The sequence below is a fragment of the Triticum urartu genome, chromosome 6A (assembly GCF_056163025.1).
Source record: "Triticum urartu cultivar PI428250 chromosome 6A, HENAU_Tu73, whole genome shotgun sequence".
NCBI classification, from domain to species: domain Eukaryota; kingdom Viridiplantae; phylum Streptophyta; class Magnoliopsida; order Poales; family Poaceae; genus Triticum; species Triticum urartu.
The window spans coordinates 454,092,970-454,111,397 of NC_141878.1; the positions used below are offsets into that span (position 1 = coordinate 454,092,970).

Below are 18,428 nucleotides of genomic sequence, written 5' to 3' on the forward strand. Positions count from 1 at the left end.
CCAATGGAAGCCACCACATCGCCTCATCCTTCGGCGGTGTATAGTGAGACCCCCTTCCCTTATCCATTATTCTGTGAACTTATCTGATCCGTTTCTATGGCTAGGGCTAGGGTTAGCGTGTAGTGATACCCCCTTCCCCATCCCCATTGCATATTGTTGGCCCTATGATTGTTATTGCGACGATTTCTTTCTGAAATTAACTGATTATAGTTGAAATAAGCTATGGTTATATAGTTGGAATTATTTGATGTGTTGATCTGTATTGCAGTAGATCTTAATTAACCAAAGCTAGGGTTATTGCAGTTTTCTTGCTTTGTACTACATTGGTTACTTAAGCAACCCAAAGCTATGTATTGATGTTGTCCTGCTTTTTCATAAGTGTTATAATTGAACACTTATACAACACTATGTTTCTTTATAACTTTGTAGTCTGGATGATGAGGTTTGGGAATTGAGGATGCATTTTCATGACTGAGATAATCTTGAGAGAACTATGATGTTGTCAGACATCACTTTTTACAATCTAGTTGCACTGATAGAGACTGAAGGATATGGGGTGAGGGATTACATGTACTATGTGAAGGATCCTGGCCTAGGGATAGAAGGAATGCAAGAAATAGAGGATGATGACATGCTGGAGGACATTCTAGACCACATAGTACAACAGAAGCAGAAGATTTTCAATGTGACAGTTGTTAGGGCCAGTTCCCCCAAACCTGCACATATAAATTGCAGTGCTAATGTTATTGAGCAGCAGATACCTCTGCAGGAAATTGGAGAGCCCCAACTGTATCAGGTAGATGAAGGAGTGTTGTTCAATGCACATCCTAGTTCAGTTTCAAACACAGCAGCAGTAGTACCAGTAGAAGAACCAAGACCAATACAGTTTCAAACACAGCAGAGCACAAACAATTCAGAGGAGCAACTACAAATAGAAAAAGTTATGGAGGAGAGAAGGGGAAAGGAAATTGCAATGTTTAGGAAGAATGAGAAAGAAAAAGAGAAGGCCACTCATTTGAAAAGGAAAGCTATAGTTATGGACAATGAAGAGGATAGTGATGACGATAATTTATCAGAATATGGGGATATCCTTGCTAGGCTTGAGGAAATGAAAAAATAGAGGGATGATCCATTACTGCATTATGAAGGGGACACAGATGTTGAGGAGATGTGGGATACAGATGAGGAGGAGGAATTGTATGAGCCATCAGGTGAAGAAGAGGATGAGGATGATCAAGAGGAGGAGGAAGTGGAGGAAGTGGTGCAAGGGGAGCAACGCAATGAAGAGGAGCAAGAGAGTGGTCAACATACTCAGAAGAAGAATAAGGCCAAGAGAGACAGAAAAGGGCCAACTAGCAGATCACATGGAAGTGTAGAGCAAATGTTTGAGGATGACTGGATACCATCAGATGATGAGGACAAAAAACCATTAGACCTGGGTTTGAAAGATGATGATGGTGCTGAGGCAATGGCTTATGTGTTGCCCAATGGTAGGAAGAGCAGAGCAAAGAAAATGAAGCCAAGGTTATGGTATGCTGAGGACAGAGCTGACCCACAAGACCAATTTGTGAAGCATCTTTGCTTTATTGATGTGTACCAGTTCAGAACTGCACTCCAAACCCTGCACATATCACAGAACAGGAACTATGAGTACCACAGAAACTACAGTGACAGGGTTATAGCACAGTGCATAGATGAGCAATGCCCTTTTTATATAGCAGCTTCTCAGATTGCAAATGAGAAGACATTTACCATTAGACAGCTGTATTTGGTGCACACATGCCCTTCTGTGTCAGAGAGCACCAAAGTCACTGCCAAGTGGGTTGCAAAACATTGTGAGGAGGCAGTGAGGAATGACCCTAACACAACAATAACAACAATAATTAACACTGCAAAGAGCAAGTATGGAGTGGAAATTTCAACCCACATGGCCTACAGGGCTAGGAAGGCAGCAAAGAATGTTGTTTTAGGAGATCAAAAGGCCCAATACACCAGGATTAGGGATTATTTAGAGGCTGTCCTAGACACCAATCCAGGTTCTAGATGTATTGTGACAACAAAACATATTAGGGAGCATCCTAGCAAGAACCCTAGGTTTCATGGACTTTTCATCTGCCTGAATGGATGCAAAGAAGGGTTCCTCAATGGCTGCAGACCATTCATAGGTAATTGCCTTGTATTGTTGTTTATGCCACTTGTATGTTCTTTGAAGTACTAATCATTTGTGCTTAACTTGTAGGTTTGGATGGATGCTTCATAAAGCTCACCACTGGTCAACAAATCCTAGCTGCTACTGGAAGAGATGGGAAAAACAACATTTTTCCCATTGCTTTTGGAATTGTAGACAAGGAGGACACTAATTCCTAGACCTGGTTTCTATACCAGCTGAGGGAGGCAATAGGTGGGCAATCTGGCCAGTTTGGACAGTACACAATCATTTCAGATAGGCAAAAGGTAATATATTTAGTTACTTTCATGTAGTTGTAGTTACTTTCATGTAGTTGTAGTTACTTTCATGTAATTGTAGTTACTTTCATGTAGTTGTATTCACTTAGTTGTACTTGTTTCATACAGGGTCTTTTGAAAGCCATAAATAGAGTCTTCCCCAATTTCCCACAAAGGTTTTTCCTTAGGCATATCTACCAGAACTTTCAGATTGCTGGGTTTAGAGGGCCAGAATTAAAAAAATACATGGATGCAGCAAGTTACTCATATACTGAACATGGTTTTCAAGTTGCAATGGATGAGTTAAAGTCAGAGTGTGAAGCAGCTTGGGTGTGGCTTAGCAAAATACCCAAACACACTTGGGCCAGACATGCCATGGATGTGAACTGCAAGACTGACTTAGTTGTTAATAATCTAAGTGAGGTTTTCAATAGGTGGGTCCTAGATGTTAGGGCTAAGCCAATAAAGACCATGGTTGATGGAATTAGACAAAGTTGTTGGTCAAATTCAATGCAAATAGAACAAAAGTTGATACTGTTAAATGGGAGATTTGTCCTACATATGCTGAGAAACTAGAAGAAGCAAAGAAGTGGTCTAGGAACTGCCAATCCTTGATGGCTGGACCACATCTTTACCAAGTGACAAGTGCAGAGAAAACATATGCTGTTAACCTGCAGAAAAAGACTTGTGGGTGTAGGAAGTGGGATATGACAGCAGTGCCTTGCCATCATGCTGACTCTGCCATTCACAAAGCTAAGCTACAGCCAGAGGACTTTGTTCATGATTTTTTCAAAAAACCAATGTACAAGGCTGCATACAGTCCCATAATCTATGCAGTACCTGGCCCTGACATGTGGCCAAAGACAGACAGTAGGGACATTGACCCTCCAGTCTTCAAAGAACACAAAGGTAGAGCACAAACTAAGAGAAGAAAGGGCAGACATGAGAAGCCAGCTCCAAAGGACACTTTAAGGATGGCCTCAATCACTTGTTCGAATTGCAGCAAAGTTGGCCATAGGTACACAAACTACCATGTTCCTTTGAAGCCTGCACTAGCCATGAGAAAGAACAGGCATGAGGTACAAACAATGCAAAACATGCTAACTTACTTGTGTTCTCTATGCTTGTACCAAAAATGCTGAATTACTTGTGTTCTTTTTGCAGCCAAGTAGCTCTTCTTACCCACCTGATGCTGCTACTACTGCCTCCTCTACTGCACCAGCAAGAAGGGCTGCATCTACTACCACTGCACCAGCACCAGCAAGGACTGCTTCTACTGCCACTGCACCAGCACCAGCAAGGAGGACTGCTTCTACTGCCACTGCACCAGCACCAGCAAGGAGGACTGCTTCTACTGCCACTGCACCAGCACCAGCAAGGAGGACTGCTTCTACTGCCACTACAACAACACCAGCAAGGAGGACTCCATCTACTACCACTGCACCATCAACAAGAACTGCTACTGCTTCTGCAAAGGGTAAGGCTCCACAAACTAGAGCTTCAACTGCTGCAAAGGGAGCAAGGGCAGCTTTCTTGCCTCCAAGACCAAACAGTGGTTCCCAAAGAGTCAGAAAGCCAACCTAGAAGATAAAGGACTACCTGACTGCTTCTGGTGCAGCATGGGATTGATGTTGTGATCCAAATATGCTTTATCATGTTGTGATACTGCTTCTATTTTGATGACCAAGTGATCATCAAGTTATGTTCTGGTACTGTAATGGCCAACTTAGGTTCTGGTACTGTTATGATCCTTCTGTCAAACTATGGCATTCTAGTAGTCCTGTGATGATCAACTGGGATGATGAACTAATCTAGTGCTACTCTAGTTATGATGATGGTGCTACTCTTGTGATGATAATGTTGTGCCAATGACCAAGAAGCCAGAAACCCAAAACTTAACCTTGTGATGCTAGTCTTCATGCCTCAACATCGATAAAAAGCCAAAAAAGCTTACTTGATGCCTCGAGGTCGATAAAAAGCCTAAAAACCCTAAGTGAGCCTACTTGATACCTCGAGGTCGATAAAAAGCCTAAAAACCCTAATTGAGCCTAGTTGATGCCTCGAGGTCGATAAAAAGCCTAAAACCCCTAATTTAGCCTAGTTGATGCCTCGAGGTCGATAAAAAGCCTAAAAACCCTAAGTGAGCCTACTTGATGCCTCGAGGTCGATAAAAAGCCTAAAACCCCTAATTGAGCCTAGTTGATGCCTCGAGGTCGATAAAAAGCCTAAAAACCCTAAGTGAGCCTACTTGATGCCTCGAGGTCGATAAAAAGCCTAAAAACCCTAATTGAGCATAGTTGATGCCTCGAGGTCGGTAAAAAGCCAAAAAACCCTAAGTGAGCCTAGTTGATGCCTCGAGGTCGATAAAAAGCCAAAAAACCCTAAGTGAGCCTAGTTGATGCCTCGAGGTCGATAAAAAGCCAAAAAACCCTAAGTGAGCCTACTTGATGTCTCAGGGTCGATAAAAAGCCAATAAACCTAAGTGATCCTACTTGATGCCTCGACGTTGATAAAAAGCCAAAAAGCTTACTTGATGCCTCGAGGTCGATAAAAACCCTAAAAACCCTAAGTGAGCCTACTTGATGCCTCGAGGTTGATAAAAAGCCTAAAAACCCTAAGTGAGCCTAGTTGATGCCTCGAGGTCGATAAAAAGCCAAAAAACACTAAGTGAGCCTACTTGATGCCTCGAGGTCGATAAAAAGCCAAAAAAACAGTAAGTGAGCCTAGTTGATGCCTCAGGGTCCATAAAAAGCCAAAAAAAACTAATTGACCCTAGTTGATGCCTCGGGGTCGATAAAAAGCCAATAAACCTAAGTGAGCCTACTTGATGCCTCGAGGTTGATAAAAAACACCAGTTGCATAGAAACATACTTAAGATCACAATCATCAATTTGCAAGCATCTTACTTAAGATCACATTCAGCACCTCCAAATACCACCACATTTCGCAATAGTTCAAATCCATACATAATCATAGTTGAAGATTACTACATTACATCACCATAGTTCAGAAGTACTCATAGTTCAGAGAATTTAATCTACCATCATTACAGCAAATGCCAAACCACACTCTGCAAAAGGTCAGCAAATGCCAAATGATATTGCCCATTCTTCTCTTCCAGAACCACCTGCTTATCCATTTATGATGGCCTTCACTCCCTGCAGCTTCACATTGCTCTCTTCAACTGTCTTCTTCAACTCATCAATGTGGTTCTGCAAGTTCTTCCTCTCTTCAGCTAGCTTGAGCTTCATGTTCCTAATGACATTTGCTTGAGCAGCTGCTAGGTTCTTAACCATGTCATACTTCTCCTGAAGCTTGTTGGTTTCAAGATCTTTCCTTTCTACCTCTGCCCTCCTTTCCTGAGCATCCAAAAGTCCATTCACATATTCAACCAACTTCTCATAGCTCTCCTGCAGCTTCTTCTTCTCTTGTGTCAAGTCATGAACAGCAAATGAATGCAAAAGATTTTCCTCAGTCCTGTCTCTCCTACTTTGTTCATACATAAACCATAACTTGGCTAATGCATTCTCAAGGGTGTTGGGCCAAGCTGGATCAATCCATTCAACTAAACCACAGTTTCTACCTTCCTGAACAAAATTAGAATTAATATAAACAAAAGCATTAGAATGCTTCCAAGCAACACTATTTAATTACTATCATCAAATTCAGAGCTTGAGCTTGCTACTTAAACATGTCCTCATGCTACTTAAACAATGTTGTCCTGCTATAAAGTAAACATAATCAATCAAATGACCTAACATGTCATACTAAACAAGTTGCATCCTCTGTCTTGCTCTAGTAACCCATGCATATTCTGTCTTAAATTATTTATAGCATGTTACACTAAACAAAGTGACCTAACTTAACAATGTTGCTAGACCAAGGGGAAAAGATGCTGCTAGAGTAAGCAATTGCTTCTGATCCACTTTCCTAACTAAACAATACAACTAAACCTAACACTAAACTGCAATGCCTGCCACCACAGTACAGATCCAAAGAAAACAAAGGCACAGCACAAACAAAGGCAGATCCAGAGAAAACAAATCACAATATACCTTCTCAGCACAGCAAAGAAACCTCCTGCCAGTGTGGATTCCTTCGAAAGCAACATGCCTTTCTGCGGCCTTCCCATGTTCACTGCAGAGAACAAGCAACTCCATTTCAGGTCCCTCGAAATCGGAGTCTTCAGTGGTAGCAGGGATCTGTAGTGCATAGGAATACCAGAGATTTGATCCACATGTCAGCAAACAAGCTCATTCAAGAAATCCCCGAAATCACAAACCCTAACCCTAAAAATCTGAACTTACCTTAATTCTGTCATCGTCAGAACCAGAGCTGACGTACTCCACGGTGAGCTTGCTGCTATCGGACCCATCGCTCCAGGAAACCATGGCGACGCGGCGGGGGCGCGGCGACGGGTGCGATGACACGGCTGCGGGTGCGGCGAGCAAAGCAGAGGAGCAAGACAGAGGAGGAGCGAGCGAGAGAGCAGCGAGACAGAGTGGGGAGTGGGGAGTGGGGGCAGCACCGACCAGTCTTTTGACCGGTCCATCAAACAGAGGCATACGGCACCGTCAAACACCGTCTAACGGCTGTCGGGACGGCCGACGGTGCCACGTACGCAAAAAAGGGCCCCACCTGTCATACACAAGCTTAACTGACCCCGATCCGCCGATCAGTGCTTTCTGCAAAAAGATTACGGAAGAGATGGTGTTTTATGCAAAAAAATGTATTGTAGTGGTTTTCGCAAACCTTGCCTTCAAAGTGGTGGTTTTGTGCAATTTACTCACAAAAAGGAGAAGATAGTCTCACATCAACTAGGCGTATTAATGGGCTATGGAGATGCCCATCAATGGATATCAATGTGAGTGAGTAGGGATTGCCATGCAATGGATGCACTAGAGCTATAAGTGTATGAAAGCTCAAAAAGAAACTAAGTGGGTGTGCATCCAACTTGCTTGCTCATGAAGACCTAGGGCATTTTGAGGAAGCCCATCATTAGAACATACAAGCCAAGTTCTATAATGAAAAATTCCCACTAGTATATAAATGTGACAACATAGGAGACTCTCTATCATGAAGATCATGGTGCTACTTTGAAGCACAAGTGTGGTAAAAGGATAGTAGCATTGTCCCTTCTCTCTTTTTCTCTCATTTTTTATTATTTTTATTTGGGCCTTTCTCTTTTTTATGGCCTCTTTTTTTGGGTGGGGCGGGGGGTTCTTTGGCCTCTTTTATTTTCGTCCGGAGTCTCACCCGACTTGTGGGGGAATCATAGTCTCCATCATCCTTTCCTCACTGGGACAATGCTCTAATAATGATGATCATCACACTTTTATTTTCTTACAACTCAAGAATTACAACTCGATACTTAGGACAAAATATGACTCTATATGAATGCCTCTGGCGGTGTACCGGGATGTGCAATGACTCATGAGTGACATGTATAAAAGAATTATGAACGGTGGCTTTGCCACAAATACGATGTCAACTACATGATCATGCAAAGCAATATGACAATGATGAAGCGTGTCATAATAAACGGAATGGTGGAAAGTTGCATGGCAATATATCTCGGAATGGCTATGGAAATGCCATAATAGGTAGGTATGGTGGCTGTTTTGAGGAAGGTATATGGTGGGTTTATGGTACCGGTGAAAGTTGCGCGGTACTAGAGAGGCTAGCAATGGTGGAAGGGTGAGAGTGCGTATAATCCATGGACTCAACATTAGTCATAAAGAACTCACATACTTATTGCAAAAAATTATTAGTTATCGAAACAAAGTATTAAGCGCATGCTCCTAGGGGGATAGATTGGTAGTAAAAGACCATCGCTTGTCCCCGACCGCCACTCATAAGGAAGACAATCAATAAATAAATCATGCTCCGACTTCATCACATAACGGTTCACCATACGTGCATTCTACGGGAATCACAAACTTCAACACAAGTATTTCTCAAATTCACAACTACTCAGCTAGCATGACTCTAATATCACCATCTCCATATCTCAAAACAATTATCAAGTATCAAACTTCTCATAGTATTCAACACACTCATAAGAGAATTTTATTATTCTTGAATACCTAGCATATTAGGATTTTAAGCAAATTACCATGTTATTAAGACTCTTAAAATAATCTAAGTGAAGCATGAGAGTTCATCTATTTCTTCAAAATAAAGCTACCATCATGCTCTAAAAAGATATAAGTGAAGCACTAGAGCAACAACAAACTACTCCGACAGATTTAAGTGAAGATCAATGAGTAGTCGAATAATTATGCAACTATGTGAAGACTCTCTAACATTTAATAATTTCGGATCTTGGTAATTTCTTCAAACAGCAAGCAAAACTAAATAAAATAAAAAGACGCTCTAAGAAAAACACATATCATGTGGTAAATAAAAATATAGCTCCAAGTAAAGTTACCAATGAACGAAGACGAAAGAGGGGATGCCTTCCGGGGCATCCCCAAGCTTAGGTTCTTGGCTATCCTTGAATATTACCTTGGGGTGCCTTGGGCATCCCCAAGCTTAGGCTCTTGGCTATCCTTGAATATTACCTTGGGGTGCCTTGGGCATCCCCAATCTTAGGCTCTTGCCACTCCTTATTTCATAGTCCATCAAATCCTTACCCAAAACTTGAAAACTTCACAACACAAAACTTAACAGAAAACTCGTAAGCTTCGTTAGCGAAGGAAAACAAAACACCACTTCAAGGTACTGTAATGAACTCATTCTTGATTTATATTGGAATTAAACATACTGTATTCCAACTTCTCTATGGTTTATAAACTCTTTTACTAGCCATAGGTTCATCAAAATAAGCAAACAACACACGAAAAACAGAATCTGTCAAAAGCAGAACAGTCTGTAGTAATCTGGATCAAAAGTATACTTCTGTAACTCATAAAATTAGCAAATAAATTGATGGACCTGAGGAATTTATCTATTAATCATATTCAAAAATAATTATCTAAATATCACTCTCCAAATAAAAATGGCAGCAATTCTCGTGAGCGCTAAAGTTTCTGTTTTTACAGCATGATCATAAAGACTTCACCCAAGTCTTTCCAAAGGTTCTACTTGGCACAAACACTAATTAAACACATAAAACCACATCTAAACAGAGGCTACATGAATTATTTATTACTAAACAGGAACAAAAGGCAAGGAACTAAAATAAAATTGGGTTGCCTCCCAACAAGCGCTATCGTTTAACGCCCCTAGCTAGGCATGATGATTTCAATGATGCTCACATAAAGGATAAGAATTGAAACATAAAGAGAGCGTCATGAAGAATATGACTAGCACATTTAAGTCTAACACACTTCCTATGCATAGGGATTTTTTGAGCAAACAACTTGTGGGAACAAGGATCAACTTGCATAGGAAGGTAAAACAAGCATAACTTCAAAATTTTAAGCACATAGAGAGGAAACTTGATATTATTGCCATTCCTACAAGCATATATTCCTCCCTCATAATAATTTTCAGTAGCATCATGAATGAATTCAACAATATAAACATCACATAACACATTTCTTTTCATGATCTACAAGCATATAAATTTTATTACTCTCCGCACAAGCAAAATTATTCTCATGAATAATAGTGGGAGCAAACTCAACAAAATAACTATCACGTGATTGAAAATTAAGGTCAAGATGACAAGTTTCATGGTTATAATTATTCTTTAAAGCATACGTGACATCACAATAATCATCATAGATAGGAGGCATGCTTTCATCATAATAAATTTGCTCATCAAAACTTGGGGGACAAAAATTGTCATCTTCATCAAACGTAGCTTCCCCAAGATTGTGGCTTTGCATATCATTAGCATCATAGATATTCAAGAAATTCATACTAACAACATTGCAATCATGCTCATCATTCAAATATTTAGTGCCAAACATTCTAATGCATTCTTCTTCTAACACTTTGGTACAATTTTCCTTTCCATCATACTCACGAAAGATATTAAAAAGATGAAGTGTGTGAGACAAACTCAATTCCATTTTTTTATAGTTTTATTTTATAAACTGGATTAGTGCTAAAACAAGAAACTAAAAGACTTGATTGCAAGATCTAAAGATATATCTTCAAGCGCAAACCTCCCCGGTAACGGCGCCAGAAAAGAGCTTGATGTCTACTACACAACCTTCTTCTTGTAGACGTTGTTGGGCCTCCAAGTGCAGAGGTTTGTAGGACAGTAGCAAATTTCCCTCAAGTGGATGACCTAAGGTTTATCAATCCGTGGGAGGCGTAGGATGAAGATGGTCTCTCTCAAGCAACCCTGCAACCAAATAACAAAGAGTCTCTTGTGTCCCAACACACCCAATACAATGGTAAATTGTATAGGTGCACTAGTTCGGCGAAGAGATGGTGATACAAGTGCAATATGGATGGTAGATAAAGGTATTTGTAATCTGAAAATATAAAAACAGCAAGGTAACTAATGATAAAAGTGAGCGTAAACGGTATTGCAATGCGTTGAAACAAGGCCTGGGGTCCATACTTTCACTAGTGCAAGTTCCCTCAACAATACTAACATAATTGGATCACATAACTTTCCCTCAACATGCAACAAAGAGTCACTCCAAAGTCACTAATAGCGGAGAACAAACGAAGAGATTATGGTAGGGTACGAAACCACCTCAAAGTTATTCTTTCCAATCAATCCGTCGGGCTATTCCTATAAGTGTCACAAACTGCCCTAGAGTTCGTACTAGAATAACACCTTAAGACACAAATCAACCAAAACCCTAATGTCACCTAGATACTTCAATGTCACCTCAAGTATCCGTGGGTATGATTATACGATACGCATCACACAATCTCAGATTCATCTATTCAACCAACGAATAGAACCTCAAAGAGTGCCCCAAAGTTTCTACCAGAGAATCACGACGAAAACATGTGCCAACCCCTATGCATAGGTTCATGGGCGGAACCCGCAAGTTGATCACCAAAACATACATCAAGTGAATCACGTGGTATCCCATTGTCACCACAGATACGCACGTCAAGACATACATCAAGTGTTCTCAAATCTTTAAAGACTCAATCCGATAAGATTACTTCAAAGGGAAAACTCAATTCGTTACAAGAAAGTAGATGGGGGAAGAAACATCATAGGATCCAACTATAATAGCAAAGCTCGCGGTACATCAAGATCGTACCTTCTCAAGAACACGAGAGAGAGAGAGAGATCAAACACATAGCTATTGGTACATACTCTCAGCCCCGAGGGAGAACTACTCCCTCCTCGTCATGCAGAGCACCAGGATGATGAAGATGGCCACCGGAGAAGGATTGCCCCCTCCGGCAGGGTGCAGGAACGGGTCTAGATTGGTTTTCGGTGGCTACGGAGGCTTCTGGCAGTGGAACTCCCGATCTATTGTGCTCTCTGGAAGTTTTAGGGTATATGGAGATATATAGGTGGAAGAAGTATGTCAGGGGGGCCATGAGGGGCCCACCAGGGTGGAGGGCGTGCCCTAGGGGGGTGGGCGCGCCCCCCTACCTCGTGGCCTCCTCGAAGCTTCCCTTACGTGCACTTCAAGTCTTCTGGGCTTCTTTCCTTCCAAAAATGAGTTCCGTGAAGTTTCAGGTCAATTGGACTCCGTTTGATTTTCCTTTTCTTTGAAACCCTAAAACAAGGTAAAAACAGAAACTGGCACTGGGCTCTGGGTTAATAGGTTAGTCCCAAAAATGATATAAAAGTGTATAATAAAGCCCATAAACATTCAAAACAGTAGATAATATAGCATGGAGCAATCAAAAATTATATATACGTTGGAGACGTATCAGGGCCCACGAGGGTGGAGGGCGCGCCAAGGGGGTGGGCGCGGCCCCCTGCCTCGTGGCCTCCTCGATTGATTCTTGAGGTCCACTCCAACTCTCCTGGATCACGTTTGTTCCAAAAATAACGCTCCCGAAGGTTTCATTCCGTTTGGAATCCGTTTGATATTCCTTTTCGGCGAATCTCTAAAATAGGCAAAAACAGCAATTTGGCCTGGGCCTCCGATTAATAGGTTAGTCCCAAAAATATAATAAAAGTGTAAAAATATGCCCATTAACATCCAAAATAGACAATATAATAGCATGGAGCAATCAAAAATTGTAGATACGTTGGAGACGTATCACATCCCTCCTAGGAAAGATTTGTAGCCGAGTGGGGTGGAAAATAACAAGTTGACCTTGCCTGGGTATTCCTCAAAAAAAGTATAGCTGGGCTAGCCATTTTTAGCTTGAAAAAAATTAATATCTAGGCTGGATATCTGGCCTGGGCTAGACGGGCCACAGCCCGCCCAGTTAATACCCTACTATCCTCTGAACAACAACGAAAACATCGCTCAAGAAAAACTCTGGAGTGCTCACACATCAAAAAGACAAATACTGCTCGAGCTGCTTGGTCCCAGCTGTCGGCCGCTCCTTGTGCAATTCTCTCGATTATTGACTACCTAGGTTGACAATGGTGTGGTACCGTGATGTCAGGAAACCAGGAGGAAGCAAAAAATATTACAGTTGTATATAATAAGGAGGCACTTGCGTACATGCGGCTATGGCCCTAGTGGGTCCCCACTGTCATCCTCTCCAAGTAAAGTCATCTCCCCATTCCTCATGCCGTTGACCATGTTGACAACGCGAGACGGCGGCGCCACGACGAGCGCAACAACTCGAAGGACGACGGAGAGGGCCTCGCGGGCCCTACGGATGGTCTGATATAGCGCCCGCTGCTCATTCGGGAAGCCGGGATCATAGGGCCACATGTCTGCGACGACATTGTCGTTCGCTTGTTCACCGGTGCTCTTTGAGGAGACGGAGGTTGCAGCACAGGTCCTCCTGCACTGGTAGCTCTTCCGCCATTAGGGCGTCGAAGTGGACCGCACCTGCTCTATGGTGAACACGGCATGAACCGGCTTGGACAGTGGCGCCGGCTCATGGTCGGAACTCAAAAGCTACGTCCATCGTCTGATTGTCGTCGCTCAGCTTGGCGAGCTCGCTGGCAAGCAAACATGTCCCGGCTGCTGGACTAAGCCGCTGCCAAGCACGAGTCTGACTACCCTGGCCCACCCAGACCGCCTCCCTCGCCCGTGCGTGCTTTCCACCCGAAACGGTTAGTGCCGCCCGCCCGGCTTCCCAGTGCAGGCGATTACTCCGCCTTCAAATGACACAAGTGTCGTCCGTCCATCTGCCGCCCACATTAATGATACGTGGTTGCCGAGGCGGCTACTCCGGCGCCACACATCCGTCCCTCCGCCGCCCACCATTGCTATATAAATTGTTGCACCGGCCATAGCCGCAGTCATCTGCCTCCGTTCCCTTTCTCCTATCCACACCACTACTCTCATCATGTCTTCCTTGCGCTCCAGCGCTCTTCGGGACAGGCGGACGATGGACAAGAAGGAGATGGCAGACATTGCTGCTGACTGGCTGGCCGGCAGGCAGCCAGAGGACGACGACGTCCCAATGGAGAACATGGTAGTCGACGATCCGGCGCCAACCCCCTCCTGCACGCCATCCTCGCTGGTGCATTACACCATGACCATCGGCGAGGCCCGTGCCCAATACATGGACACAATGAGGCAGAAGCGTCAGGAGCAGTTCTGGGAGGCGCAGGTCGACGCCGCCTACAACCACCATCTGCTCTAGGAGCACCTGCAGGCGGAGGAGCAGATCGCCGCGGAGCAGGCGGAGCAGGACGCACTGCTCGACTCGTACCGCTCCCCCTGCGAGGGCCGCCTCGAGCGCTGGCGGTACCGCATGAGGGTGGCGGAGGCTGCAGCCGCCTACAAAGAGTGCAATGAAGTGGGCGAGGCGCTGTTTGGCGACACCGAGGACGAAGCAGAGGACAATGCCGGCTCCGAGTCCCTGCTCCGCTGGCGTCGACGAAGCCCTGCTCCGTCCTGGCCCCGCGGCGCCAACAACGAGGCAGAGGAGACCGCCAGCTCCTCTGAGTCCCCGCGGCGCCAACAACAAGCAGAGAACACCGCCGGCTCCGCCGAGGCCCCGCGGCGCCAACAACGAGGCAGAGGACACCTCCAACTCCACCGAGGCCCTGCCCCGCCAACAATGAGGCAGAGGACATCTCCGGCTCAGCCGAGGCCCCACCCTGTCGGAAACGAGGGGGAGGATTCCCCCGCTCCGCTGAGGTGCCGCCCCGCTGGTAACGAGACAAATGACATCACTGGCTCCGTCGAGGCCTCGCCCCGCTTCCAACAAGGTCACGCCACATAGAAAATGAGGAAGAGTAGAACATGGTAGGTCGCCGCCGCTCGGGTCCAAGTAAGGCCACCGCTGCTACCCTCTGATTGAAGCCAAGCTAGGCGGGTTGACCATTGACGACTGATTAGCTTCTTGGCGGCGACATGGAGTTGGAGAGCTATGTTGGAGAAGGACGTTGCTTCAGTTACTTAACTGCAGGTGCAGTTGGGTCACTGGCATGTGGGACCAAGAGGCATCTGACCCACATGTAAGTGACGCAACTGCACATGCTGTTATGTCACTGAAGCTTAGTTTGCTAGAGAAGAAGCTTCTGTTCGGCTCAGCCGGACATGGGTTCTATGGTTAATTAATTATACCTCCAGCGCACCCCTTTTTAGTTGAAGAATGTATGAAATGTAATGAAATCTAGCATGTTTATATGAAATCCGGCAGTGTATGAATGAATTTAGTTCGATTTGTTTGAATTCTTGTATCACCGGCATTGGATGAACATGCAAAACAATACGTACTAGCATTATTCCTAGGGTGATCACCTCATTTGCAGCAGTTTGACATGTACTCCCTCCGGTCCTTTTTAGTCTGCATATAAGTTTTGTCTGAAGTCAAGGTATCTCTACTTTGACCAATCTTACAGAAAAATGTATCAACATTCACAATGTAAAATCAACTGACTCGAAAGAAATCTAATACGCTAAGTAAAAAAGGAACAAAGGGAGTACAAAATTTGGCATTCATGTACATTGCAATCAACACACAGGCCTGGCAATTCATAGAGAACATTCAAAACAATCGATGATTATGCATCTCAGCGATTCACATGTCAGAGCCAATATTTACTTCACAACTAAAGAATAAAGAAAAATTGATAGATGCTGCTAACAGCAAAGGGCGTCCCATTCAAAAATATCATATGCATCTCTTCTTGCTAACATCAATGAGCAAAATTTGACAAGGTTGTCCCATTCCAAAATGTCAAATGTGTGTTGTTTTGCGTACATCAGTGAGCAAACTTTGACAAGGTTTTCCCATTCCAAAATATCAAATGCCTACGATTGTGGAATGGGCAGGGTTTGCCATCAGTTCGGACATTGACATGGCACCCTGTGCTAAATAAACCAGCTGTTCTTTTTATGCGGTTCCACCAAAATCAACCAAATTCGTGCGTAGCTTGTATCATTTCGCCTTTATATGCTGCAACGCCTTGAACATATCGGCACCTCCTTTCTTGTGGTTGAAATTAATGATTCGAGAATATTTGATGTATTTGTGAACATTTTGTGCAGTTCCCATTGAAATCAAGCTAAGCACCCCTATTTGCATAAATACAAAAAAGTGATTAGTACAAAGCAAATTGTACTATGAATTGACAGTTTAAACAGTCAACCTACATGATCCATGCAGAGCACACATTTAAAAAAAATGGAACTCACCGGAAGGAATCATAAAACAACATTGTACGGGCCATCACAGCAACAAAGATGCAGATCCGTGAGTCCTTCTGAGCTGAAGTTAGTTTGTTCTTGTGGGCAATAATGTAACCATCCTTCAACTGCTCCCTTCTTAAGAGGAGAGGCTTGGCTTCTTTATCCTGGCATAATCGGAACTAGGCACTTCACGTACTCCATATTCTTCTTCAGAGGAGGATGATCCTGTTGTGCAAAGACAAGAGGACAACTAAATGCTAGCATCCCTGTTTTCTCGAAAAAAAGGAAATGAAATATTTAAAACAACACAGATGAAGCACTTCTCAAGGACAATACCACTTTCTCATGACAGTATCTAAAAATTAGCACAACACCAATAGAGATGAGAAAGCTCAATCATATGGATGAAATCCGTGGGCGAGTACCAACCTTTGCCAGGAGGCTTATTGTGTAGAGCATACAGATCAAGCACTCCCCCGGACCATATGTTGTTATCTACTGTGGTTGCCATGCTTACTATATACTCCTCGATTAGTTTAATGTTTCCAACATCTTCTTGTGTAGTTCCACTAAAATATATGGTATCTTCAAAGAAGATCCCTATTTGCACAAGTAGAGATAATTACATATTACATTAAGAGTGGCATCAAATCAGTGGCAAAACAATTGCTCATTCCAGCCATAGCAATAAATTAAGATGCAAAACTATATCATTACTTGTGTCATCACAGTTCCAGTGCTTCATTACAACACCGGGAGTTGATTTTTGTTTTTCTTCCACTTGTTCTTCCCCTTCATCACTTGGTTCAATAACAGACAAGCTTCGCCTTCAATGTAAGATTTGGCATGTCAATTAGGGAGCACAAGTATAGCACTAAACAACGACATTAATTTTTAGATGAAAGTGGTAAAATACAGGCCAACAGTTGTGAAATATCCTTATCTTATCTCAATGGGATATTATGGTGCACATACAGATTGGAAGTCTTGTCTCCATTTGTGCAGTTCCCTAAAATCAAGCAACATTAGCGTACAAGTAGCACAACATATGAAAGCACACGGCACAATCATGTGAAAGAAGGCTAGTACTGACCTCTCATTACGCGGAATTCAAAAAACTCACAAGAAGAAGATCTAAACCAAATTTTCCAACACGGATAGGAAGTAAGATCTCCTCTTGTGCAGTTCCACTAAGATCAAGCAATCAAGCAACGTTGTCGGTGTGATATTTTGGTTGAACTGCACAAAACACTCTTAAAACAAAAGTGTTTTGTGCAGTGCAACAAAAGGTCACAATAGCAACATGGTGAAGTAGATAATCCTGTTTACACAGAGGTGCAAAGGAAACAACTAGTGGTCAATAACGATGGATGTCACAGAAGCCAACAAAAGAAGCATCTAACTTATCTAAATGGTAAATAAAGCAAGACAGTAGCATTTCTCAAACGGTGGCATTGATTAATATTAACAGAGAGATTATATTAACAATAAAATTTGTTAAACATGTAATTTGCTTTTAACTGTGGCATTGCATCAATTTTCCAGTGGCACTATTAGAGGGTGTTTGTTTACATGGAAATTTTGGTGTAGGGACTAAAAAAAGTCTGTGTCAGTCCCATCTAAACCAAACAGGACAGACTTTTAGGGACTAAAGAAAGAAGACCCCGAGGGAGAGTCTTTTTGGGACTTTTTCCAACAGTTGCCCCTGCCCCGCATTGCAGCGTGTCTCTATTAGTTCATTACTAGGGGTAACATGGTCTTTTAGCATGTCATTTAATAACCTCTAGTCCATGTTTAGTCCCTGGAACCAAGCAGGTAGGGACTAGGGAGTTTTTAGCCAAACAAGGCCTTAGATTAACAACAGCTAAAGAGTTGCACGGGACAGTGGACGCACCAGGACCATGTGCATCTACCGATGTATGAAGGGGTGATGCATAGTCTGTTGCAACAAAGAACAAAAACAACCAAGGAGCATATTTGTGTTGGTCCCAGGTTTGTTATCTTTAGACACCTTTCCCTATGTGAGCGCAGCAAATCTAGTCCCGCTCAAACTCTACAGCCTTGTCCCCAAAAACAAAAGATCTGTTAGTTACAGATGTGAGTACTGCGTTTGTCATTGTTTCCCCTTTTCGACCAATGTAGGTGCTGGATAGCCGGTCTATACTAGTACTTTCCCCCCTTCCTTTCCTCTTTGAACCACGTCCTAGATTCATGCTATACAACTTTCCCCACTACTTTCCTGTTTGATCTAACACCTAGATTCGAGTGCAGAAGCGAAAAAATCCAAATGCAGCTATAGCAATGCATGTGGAATAAGTAAATTATACC

General features: G+C 43.1%; 1 protein-coding gene and 1 pseudogene across 1 annotated transcript; one reads left to right on the top strand and one right to left on the bottom strand.

Annotated features, from left to right (window-relative positions):
• The first annotated feature begins 496 nt into the window (after positions 1-496).
• On the top strand, positions 497-3,926 carry LOC147965672 (uncharacterized; annotated as a pseudogene).
• Positions 3,927-5,576: 1,650 nt separating this feature from the next.
• LOC147965673 (uncharacterized) lies at positions 5,577-6,836 on the bottom strand. The gene is made up of 3 exons (XM_087526875.1): positions 6,753-6,836; positions 6,501-6,647; positions 5,577-6,032 (listed from the first exon to the last, which is right to left on the bottom strand). The coding sequence occupies exons 1-3, from the start codon at positions 6,834-6,836 to the stop codon at positions 5,577-5,579; spliced, it is 687 nt and encodes a 228-aa protein (XP_087383001.1).
• Between the last annotated feature and the right edge of the window lie 11,592 nt (positions 6,837-18,428).

Bases quoted from the DNA above. Each gene is read 5' to 3' on its own strand.
- LOC147965673 (XM_087526875.1), bottom strand. From the start codon at position 6,836: ATGGTTTCCTGGAGCGATGGGTCCGATAGCAGCAAGCTCACCGTGGAG. The intron at 6,648-6,752 runs GTAAGTTCAGAT...TATGCACTACAG, and splicing joins CTGACGATGACAGAATTAAG to ATCCCTGCTACCACTGAAGA. The intron at 6,033-6,500 runs GTATATTGTGAT...AATTTTGTTCAG, and splicing joins TTCTTTGCTGTGCTGAGAAG to GAAGGTAGAAACTGTGGTTT.